The following is a 9,991-nucleotide window of genomic DNA, read 5'->3' on the forward strand; positions in this document are numbered from 1 at the left end:
CACTGCAAAAAAGACCTTGAGGTGCTGGAGCAAGTCCAGAGAACGGCAACCAAGTTGGTGAAGGATCTCAAGGGTAAGCCTTATGAGGAGCGGCTGAGGGAACAGGGGCTGTTTAGCCTGGAGAAGAGGAGGTTGAGGGGACACCTGATCGCTCTCTACAATGACCTGAAAGGAGGGTGTAGTCAGGTGGAGGTCGGCCTCTTCTCCCAAGCAACCAGTGACAGAACAAGAGGGCATTGTCTGAAACTGCGCCAGGAGAAGTTCAGGTTAGAAATGAGATAGCATTTCTTCACAGACAGGGTTGTTAGGCATTGGAATGGGCTGCCCAGGGAGGTAGTGGAGTCTCTTCCAACCAAACCGATTCTGTGATCAGGCCAGCACAACTGCTGTAAGCTGCACAGCCTGCAAACTCAACCATTCAAGAGGATGTACAGCCAACTAAATCACATTCTTCAAAATGGACCTGGGAAATGTATGATTCCAATCTGCAGGGTTCCTGGGTGCTTATCGCCATTTATCATCCCTCCATCACCCCAGGATGTTGTACCTCCCATGTCAAAAGGCAATCAGTCCAGATTCCAGTTATTCCAAAGTACTGGATAACATCAGTGCTACAGAAAGTCCATCAGAAACATCCCATGTACAGGAAGTAGTCTTCAAAAGAAAGAGAAAGGAGGGGAAAAAAAGAAGGTATACACGAAAAATCTTGTGTGGATGGACTCAGGTCATTCTGGATGTTTGTTATGGTTTCTTGAATAGTGAATTATAGGGGGAAAAGCCTGCCTTCCACAAAAGCAGCTCTCATAAAAACCACTATGATGAAGTCTCAGAATGACGCACAAAAACAAGCCTTCCAAAACACCATCGACTATCACATCATGTTTACCATACAGCCACCTGCACAGGGAGTGAGAGCCCCCACGCTTAGTGGGGGCTATTTGAAAAAAATCTGGAGCCTTGAATGTACTTCTGACTGACCTTTAGAGTCAGTTTCATTTCAGCAGTTGACACCAGGCCAGGCCAGCACTCCCCTTCTGCAGGGCATTATCCACCACCAAATTTTAAACAAAACAAAAAACTCTCTCTCCGATTTGACTGGTAACATTCTAACCATATTGCAACATGCTTCTAAATCATTCAGGTACATAAGCAAATTTTCTCTTTAAGATGTTCATCTTCCTCCCCTCACCCCCAACATTTTTGGCAACCTACCCTCTTGTGTTTTGACATCTGCAAGGCTGCATTCCTCTTGCTCGGCTTCAGAGCTCTGTTTAATGTTCTCTACTTCCAGCCAAAAACTGTCCATTGACAAGTTGTCCAAAGACTCTACCCTGGAATTCGTGCCCTCTGACACCAGAGATGCCAAAGGACTCTTCGGAGAAAGATGGTTCATTTTGCAAGGACAATTTCTGGTACTGAGAGAGGAAGAGATAAGGAGAGAGTGATTAAGCTACACATTCACATATGGCATTCACACTACAGCAGTTTTCATTGATTAATGACTGCAATAAAAGCCAAACAGCGGTAAGCGCTAGACTTCCTTCAGTTAGTGTTTAGCAATAACAGACAAGGTTGAGATCAAATCCCCCAGAGAATGGGAAAAACTGCTGTTCAAACATGCGAGAGGATGCAGTATCAACACAGGTTTTCCAGCACTGTCCTTCCAGTGACCTCCGAGACACCATCTACCACTCCCACACTTGCTTCCAGGACTCCTGCAAACTTGCAGAGATGCCTTCTACCTTAACAAACAATGAAGATGTTTCAAGCCTGGTGCACATGTACTGTGATTATCTGGCACACACAGCAAGCCCGACAACTCCCAACCACAGCAGGCTGAACGCAGTAGGTTTGTCCTCCGCATGCAAAAACCAGCACAGCTCCGTCTCCTGCACTCCAGCTCGTGCAATAAACAACTCAGATGTTTGAGGCCCTCTTTTCCTGCCCAGACCAGATTTTTCAGCTGTGAAACAGCACAAGTGTCCTGGGAAACCCAAACATACAGACTTTTCTTATGAACCTGCTGATTAATTCATGGGCAGCCAAAGTCCCAGACTGGCCTCGTTCAGCTTTCAACCTCCGTGCAAGAAGTTGTGAGGTTCTCAACAGTTCATAAAATAATGTCTTTCCTAAAATGAATTTTAATTTTTCTTGCAGGGGTTACAAGCCATTTAAACTCTGGTGTATATCTTTTTCAAAGACTTCAAAAAAAAAATTGGGGTAAGTGGAACCTGCTTATGAAAACACCTCAACGGCTCAATTTAAGAATACAAAATTAAAGAGACTGCACACTACACTAACTCTGGATGGTTTGAAAAAACACCTGTGAACAGCAATGACCACCAAACACAGACCAAAATTGCTTTCTAGTTTCGTGACCAAAAAAAAGCAGATTGAGTCTTACACCTTGAAAACCATGACAACAAAACATCCACAAAATGCAATTTAGCCTACTCACTCTAGAAAGACTTAAAGTTATAGATGGCAAAATAGCTGGAAAGTTTTAGCTCCTTTCATTTCGGAAAGTCATTATTAGCAGTTTTGGCACTAACTTGCTCCTGTTATAAGAAACATTTCAAGTCATAAAGGGCTAAATTTGAAGATCCAACAACTAAGAGGCATATTTTATAGGATATTCTGCCCTTATATTTACACATGTGCACGCATACTATGCTTGTACCTTTTTCTAACATGCACATAGGCAGCCCTTCTCTTCTACAGGTCAGAACTAAAGCAATAACCATCATCCCAGGAACATGTGGAGCTACTCATGGCATTGAGAGCAAGAATAAAAAGGGTTTTGTTTGTTTGTTTGTTTTACAGGAACACAAAAGAGAAAGATTGAAAAGAGCTATTATGTCACCCAGCCCACTTGTGACAAGGGCAGAGGTGATCTGCTGCTTCAGTACCCATCCCCACTTTTCCCACCCCCCCACTTTCCTATTCCTGAATGTCCAAATAACAGGCCTCCAGCTGAGATGCCACTCTATAGGCTGGTAGAGCATTTAAACAGTCAATCTAAGATTTAATTTTTTTTTTAATTTTTTTTTTTTATCTCCATAGCTCATGTCCATCTCTCTCAGTTCTACTACAGCTACCATCCCAAATCATTATTTTTGCTTTCAACTTTTTACTTGTATCTTTACCCATTAGGAGTTAAAAATTTAGATCACATCCCTCACATTTATTCTTCATCTTTAGTACTCCTCTCCATTTTCTCACTTTTGCTGACAGCCTTCTCCTAAGAGGATTAGATTTAAACAAAGCCACCTTGCTAGCATCACAAAGACTGTTTAATACCTTGCCATGATATCTCACCAGAATTCTACTACATGCCAGTCAATAGAAATCATCATTTGCAACATGACACTAACTAGAAGGAAGATTTTAGATTATCTTGAGGGACTTGGTTTTGGCCATATCAGTGCCAGAAACACTGGCAACTGAACTTGCACTAAAGAGCAGTCTCCCAACGCACACTACACAGGTTAAGGAACCATCTTACAACCTCTCCTAATTGCTCTACTAAAGGCCCTCAGCAGGCACACAATTACTATTCTTGCCCTAAGTTACTGCCCTATACTACCGTGGGATCTAGATTATACAAATTAGAGCAGCTCTGAAATGTACCTTTCCCTCATGTTCAGCTTGGTTTAGAGCCGGCTTATCTAACAACCCAGAAATCTCCATGGATTCCCACCGAAACAGAGTTAAGGTTTGCAGATCCAACAGAACCTACCCTAGACCTGAGCAGCAGCTTGCACCCAGCACAGGTGCTCTGCAGCAAGCCAGCATCACACATAGCTATGACAGTCCCTTCCCCACACTTGCCACAGGCCTGCCTGGAAAAAACCCCAAAATTTTAAGCCAACATAAATACAGTCTTCAGCGCTTTCAAAAACGTGACTCGACTTAGATGTTCTGCATGACTTACCCAGATATGGGACCCTGAATGCAAGTTTTAGGCCAGGAGATACTATGACCAAGTGGAGTAACACTTATCTAAGGCATTAGGGCATATTCCTACTACATATCTGAGAAGGGTCAGAACATCCTTACAGTCCAGATTGCAGACTATCTTTGCCAGCAGCTATTTTTGACCTACCATCACCTTCAGTCCATATCAAGACAACAGAGTATTGGTCAAGGACATAGTTTTGCCAGACAACAGTGAACTGCTGTACCCCTTATCCCACTCTGACTCGTGCTTCCATACCACCCACAGTTATTTTGCTTCCTTCCACAGCTGGAAGTACAGCTGATCTAGTAGTGCTTGCACCAAAAAGCTCCACCACCAGTCACACTATATGCCCGCTCTAGGAGAGCTATATTTGAACTACTTGTGCACCAAACAGCCCACAAGCCATCCTAACTGGTTTTTTTCTCAAAACCCCACGGACTGATGCACTGAACTCTATTTCACCAAGGTGCAGGATGCTAACGTCACATAGCAGCTCTACAAAGCAGTAGCAGGATCCAAAGTCCAGCTCTACAAGTCCTAAGTTAGCACTGTTGTTCCTGTCTCACAGCACAACACCAAAGCAAGGTCAGGCCTTTAAATTTAGAAAGTGTTTTCTTTTATGGTTTAAATATTTTTTTCTTGAACACAGTGCATAGCGTTTTACAAATCCAACTACCCAGGTGGAAAGTTAATTTTAGACTCAGTGCACCTAAAAGATTGTTCTTCCTCATTGCATTCCCAAGTCAACAGAGGGCAATCTGTGACGTATAAACATAGCAACAGTTTAGATTGAAAGTGTAGATTGTTGGCTTAAAACGTTAATCGCTCAGTTGCAACTGGGCAAAGCGTAGGCGAAATAATCAAGTTCACTCAGTTGCACTGTCAACGTAACAAAAAACTTAAGATTATAAAGTTCTAAAAAATAACCCAACAAAAAGCAAACTGGCAGAAAGATCTAGTTAAGGACTACCATAAAGGAATGACTCTGTGGAAAGACTGACCATCCAAATTGAATCTTCTCTTGTTTAAGGGCACAGCCAGTTTTAATGGGGCTCGAGATTGGTTCAGCTGACTTGCTTAACACTTTCAGTCTAACCCTGACTCAACAGTATTAGTAACAGTTATGAGAAATCAGACTGGCATGGACCTTAAACTGTTCATTTTCTTATTATTTCTTCTATAAATGCCCTCCATGTAGAGCACTGGTAGCCCTTAGCAAGATCTGCATGCCCACATAGCGCTGACTTGGAGTGATGGTGGCTCACCAGTTGTGGGCTAGAATATGCAGTCTCAGAGTAGTTTTTGATCTGTTCCTAGATACTGTCAACACACGGTAAACATACAGCAAACACTCGTGCAACTCTTGGCCCTCTTGAATATCAAAATAAAATAAACACTGTTGCTATGCATTTGTTCATTCCAGGCTTGAATCATTCCCGTCAGAGAGCTTCTCAAAGGATCTGTAGCTGCCTAGGCTACTTCACTGCTTGCTCAATGTCCTCCCCTCATTGAAATACCTCTCCAGTAGATGAATAAAGAGATTCCTTCTCAAGCATTTCAAACAGATCAGGAGGGGACAAGTACAAGCCAAGAAAATGGAATTCCTTCAATACTATTTCCAGAAAAACTAAGATGAGAAAAGGCAACAAGAACAGAAGAATTAAGTTATACAAGGCAGTCCTTCCAAACAACAAGCACCTAGTTTTTAAAGGCATTTCCAAAGATCTGGAGTAGGCACAAAGGCACACATGAAACAAAGGAACAGACAGAAGGAGTCTGAATTAACCTCAAGAGCAAGACAGGAGCAGCACACCAAGTCACAGCATTTTAACAATTCAGACTACTAGCAAACACAAGCTCTTTTGAAAGAAAAGAAAAAAAAAAAAACAAACACCAAACTGAGAAATTGTTCTGTCAACTGGCTGAAGCATTTTGACAGATAAAGACGCTATGTCAGAGAACAAAAATACATTAACGTCACAACATACACACGTCTTGCTGGCTTTCAATTTACTTCTAAAGTCAAAAACAATTGATGGGTACAAAAGCACAAGATTAAAAAAACACACAAAAAACCCCACAAAACACCAAAAAAACACACCAAAAAAGTCCATGCAGGAAAAAGTCCCTCTTCACATCACTTCCAAGTTCCTACTCTAAACAAGCAGTTTAAGCCCAAATGAAGAACAGTGTAGCTAATACTGAAGAGAAAGAATCACCTAAAGATCAGCAACAAGTTTTTTTGTTTAAAATCATATGGTAGGATAAAGGCATCCAGAAACAACAGACAGGAGTATTTGAAAAACTGGAGAAAATTCTGAAGCAGTAAGTCACATATATATAGATATATCTATATAAAAATATAGATTTTTTTATTGCTTATTGAAAGTATTGGAAGTTCAAATCTCAGTCTTTCAAAGATATCAATGCTAATATAAGAACAGGTCCCTGTATGGAAGAAGTCAATCTACTTATCCAAATCCTACATGAAATACACATAATCAGCTATTTCATTCAGACACACAGAATTACAGAAAACTCTATTCCCAACACAGATAGCAAATTTATTCAGGAGATGCCTTGTGGACAAGAACTCCACAACTTTTATACCAAAGGTCTAAACCAAAAGAAAGCTCTACTGCAAATCTTTAAAGCCTGGCTTTGTTATTCTTACAATCCCTCAAATTTTGTACATAAAGTGCAAATGCCACAGACTACTAATTCCTCCCTTCTCCCCACAACAAGAAGTCAAAAAGCACTACTGAAGTTTACTGTTAGGAGAAAATGAAAAGCACGTGGCTGGTTCAAATTCCTTGGACCAAACTGTAAAAGCAAGACAGACTAATTATCAAATTACTGTGGCAGTGATGAACAGTAACTTACCCAATATACTTTTACCATGCTTTACTTTCCTTGGCTTGACTAAACCAAAGCAGCTAAAGAACCAGAATTAAAGCAATCTTAGAAGCAGGCTCCCACTGCTGACATATGTCTTTGCATCTCTCTAACCTTAGGGGATTTGCTCATACACCTATATTTTCCCTGAGAACATCCCCTATGAGAAGTTACAGTGCCTTTAACCCAGGCTATTTTATATAGCAGTGCTGCCAACCACCACTTATGTTCACATTAAGGCATTTTATCAAGGACTTCGCACCCATGGGATGGCACTCTTGAAGGTCTGCCTCTACAGCACCAATAAGAATAGCTAAGATGTCACTACTACACTTGCTAACACTTGCTAATAAGATTACAGTTTGTTTTCAGTAACACAGCAATCAGTTCATCAAGATCTTCCATTATGCAAGCAGCTCAAGGAGCAGCGTCATTTAAGGTTGTTTTGAAGAAGCCTGTTCTGCAAGGGATAAAGACGACGTGCCAGACAGCTCTGCGTGTGTGGAGTAATTTGGACCAGCTCCAGCTTTCCCTGACTACTAACAACAAGGCAGCACTCCCCAGCTCCTGTCCTGGCATCCCTAGTGACACCAGAAAAACAGAAGAGCAATCTTTTGCCCAGTGCTATGTGGCATGAAAGACTTGAATCCTTATGCTTGTGTGTAACATGCTGCTTTAGCTTAGCACGTCCATCGTTTTCTGTGTGGGACGCAAACTCCAGAGGTTACCTCCACCACAGCACTGGGATTTTTAAAGAAAGCTTAGGTTATAACTTACCTGACAAGAACTGTTTCTATCAAAGTATTTAAGGGCAAAGAAACTCCATCTCAACATCTGTGTCTCAGGCCTTCATCTGGAATAGATTTGTCTCCACTCTGTCTAGTAAGGGTCTAAATAAACACGCTAAGGAACAGCAGAAGTTGCCTGTAATTACAGATCTGCCTGGAGGTGTCTGAGACCGAAAACTCCGAACAGAACAAACACTGGATTGATAAGCCCATGTAGATACAGCCAAATTAAAAATATTCAAAGTCATGTTTAGTTTAGCCTGTTAGCTGAGTCTCTGTCCCATCATGCCAGAGTTTGTTTTGGCCTCAGAAGACATAAGCCATGTTCTCTGTACGTGTTTTTTTGTTTCACTGTAAGGTCACTGCAGACAAGCCCGTTGTTCACTTTCCCTGCATTAGCACAGTAAGCCAAACAGGAAAGGGCTTTCATTGACACGGAAATCCAGCTGCGAGAAAGGGGTAACTGGCCAAAACAAAGCTTTAGTAGTACTGTGATCTTAAATGACTGTGAATTGATAAGCCTGATCTACAGGATTATTAGACGAGAGTCATTTAATTAAGAGGTGGTATTCCCAGCCCTACTTCAGTCCTCACACACTCCACTGAATCCATGGTCATCTCAACACAGAAGCAGCTTTGTCCATCCAGCAGCCACAAGGACCTCGTCTGCCATTCAAATTCCACCTATCGGCACAACATCAGGATGCCAAACCCTACAGACCAGTTAGCATGGGACTCCAAACCCCACAGACCAGTAGCACTGGCTACAGACAGGAGCTCCCACATACTTGTTTTCACCCACTACCCCTCTGTCAGTACAGAAGCTGCCCCGGGCTCCCTCCAGCTGCTGCGAGGCTGAGCCAGCACATGGGATTCCCATGAAGCAGCAGGCACGGCCTCACCGCCCCTTAGTGACTTGGCTGTCATAGCCCTGTAGCACACACTGCCAGGGATTTTGCTGAGGCCAGAATGAGTCAATACTTCCCAGTTACTAAACACATCCTCAAAGTACGCTACTGTTACATCAGACAAGACATCCTTATTTTATTTCCATCGCCACTGTGACTTTAGGCAAGATGCTCAACCTCTGTATACCTCAGCTGCCCAGCTTAGGGACAAAGGAGGTGAGGGACCACACGGCTTTCAGAGGAAAGGCTGCTAGTGAGTTTGAATTTTTTATAAAAAGGCTGTGAACTTATTTTTTTGTGTGATTGTTCATTAATGCAAAGGCTTTTTACAAACACAGATTCACACATACTAAATATTTGTCCTATAACTTCTTTAATGTTGAACTTAGAGTAAATCAGGATGATAGAACTCATTCTTAATGGTAGCCCATTCTACCAGCTGTACCTACATTACAGCAGAGAACGAGTAACTGTAAGTTGTTGCTCAGATGTATGGGAACAGCCAAGAGACTTTGAAGAGGTCACAAGAGTAACTTGCTGACCAGCATCAAGTAAGGAGGGCTTGAGAGATGTGCTGGAATACAGCTATGCTTCACACATGAGAGGTTCAGGGATGCAGGAAGACAGGAAGGACAGTCACAAGCTTCTTGCTTGGATTTCTCACGTAAGAGTTATTACACATAAAGTGTTTGGCGATTACATGGCCATGAAAAGCCTGCCCTTGGCTGAGATTTATAACTAATTCTGTAACTAATAACTGGAGTGCCGTTTGCGAGCCCAAGGCCACCGACCCCAGCCAGAAGTCACCTCAGGTACCACAAGCTTTACAACACTGAGGGGAGGAGCACGAGGAAGGGAGAGCTGGCTCGGCAATGGCTTTTTGTCAGCGGTGCTTTGGAGGCATGACACCACCACTGCCAGTAAGCCGGTACATGTCTTAATGGGAACTCAACGAGCATGCCACAGTTACTGATGCAAAAATAAAGTCATTAAAGTCAATTAATTAGAAGACGAGGATGGCTGGTGTATCGTCACCTTATTGTATAGGCATGTTTGTGGTCAATCCTAGCAGAAAGGCTTAGTTACACACATACATATGGGACGCGTTTCACCAGCTGGTGAGTCCCAAATGAACAGATGCAAATTTCCCCTTGCTAGGAGTTAAATGTTTTGGTCAGAGTTAGTGAGCAAATTTGGGGTTCCTGCTGTAGTACCTCTTCAGACCTGACCACAGAGGCGTTCTGGCACCAGTACAGACACTGGAACTCAACTAACTTGTTTGGCAAAAACAACAAGCTGTTACTGAATATTTTTATTTTTATCAAAGAAACCCTGCAATACTGAAGGTGCTGGTCTAGTTCTCTTACACATGGGTAATTTTAAAGTAAAGTAATTTACCATATTATTCCTGTGTCAGTCCCTCTAAGATCAATTTTATT

The 9,991-nt window shown here is 42.3% G+C and overlaps 1 protein-coding gene across 1 annotated transcript in view; it reads right to left on the reverse strand.

Annotated features, from left to right (window-relative positions):
- Positions 1–1,393, reverse strand: part of ARHGAP40 (Rho GTPase activating protein 40) — an 18,772-nt gene extending 17,379 nt beyond the window's left edge. The window contains exon 1 of the mRNA XM_009705574.1: positions 1,213–1,393. Coding sequence (XP_009703876.1) covers positions 1,213–1,393 — 181 coding nt within the window. The remainder of the gene's footprint in view (positions 1–1,212) is intronic.
- Between the last annotated feature and the right edge of the window lie 8,598 nt (positions 1,394–9,991).

This window comes from Cariama cristata, unplaced genomic scaffold (genome assembly GCF_000690535.1).
Source record: "Cariama cristata isolate BGI_N322 unplaced genomic scaffold, ASM69053v1 scaffold6298, whole genome shotgun sequence".
Lineage (NCBI taxonomy): Eukaryota > Metazoa > Chordata > Aves > Cariamiformes > Cariamidae > Cariama > Cariama cristata.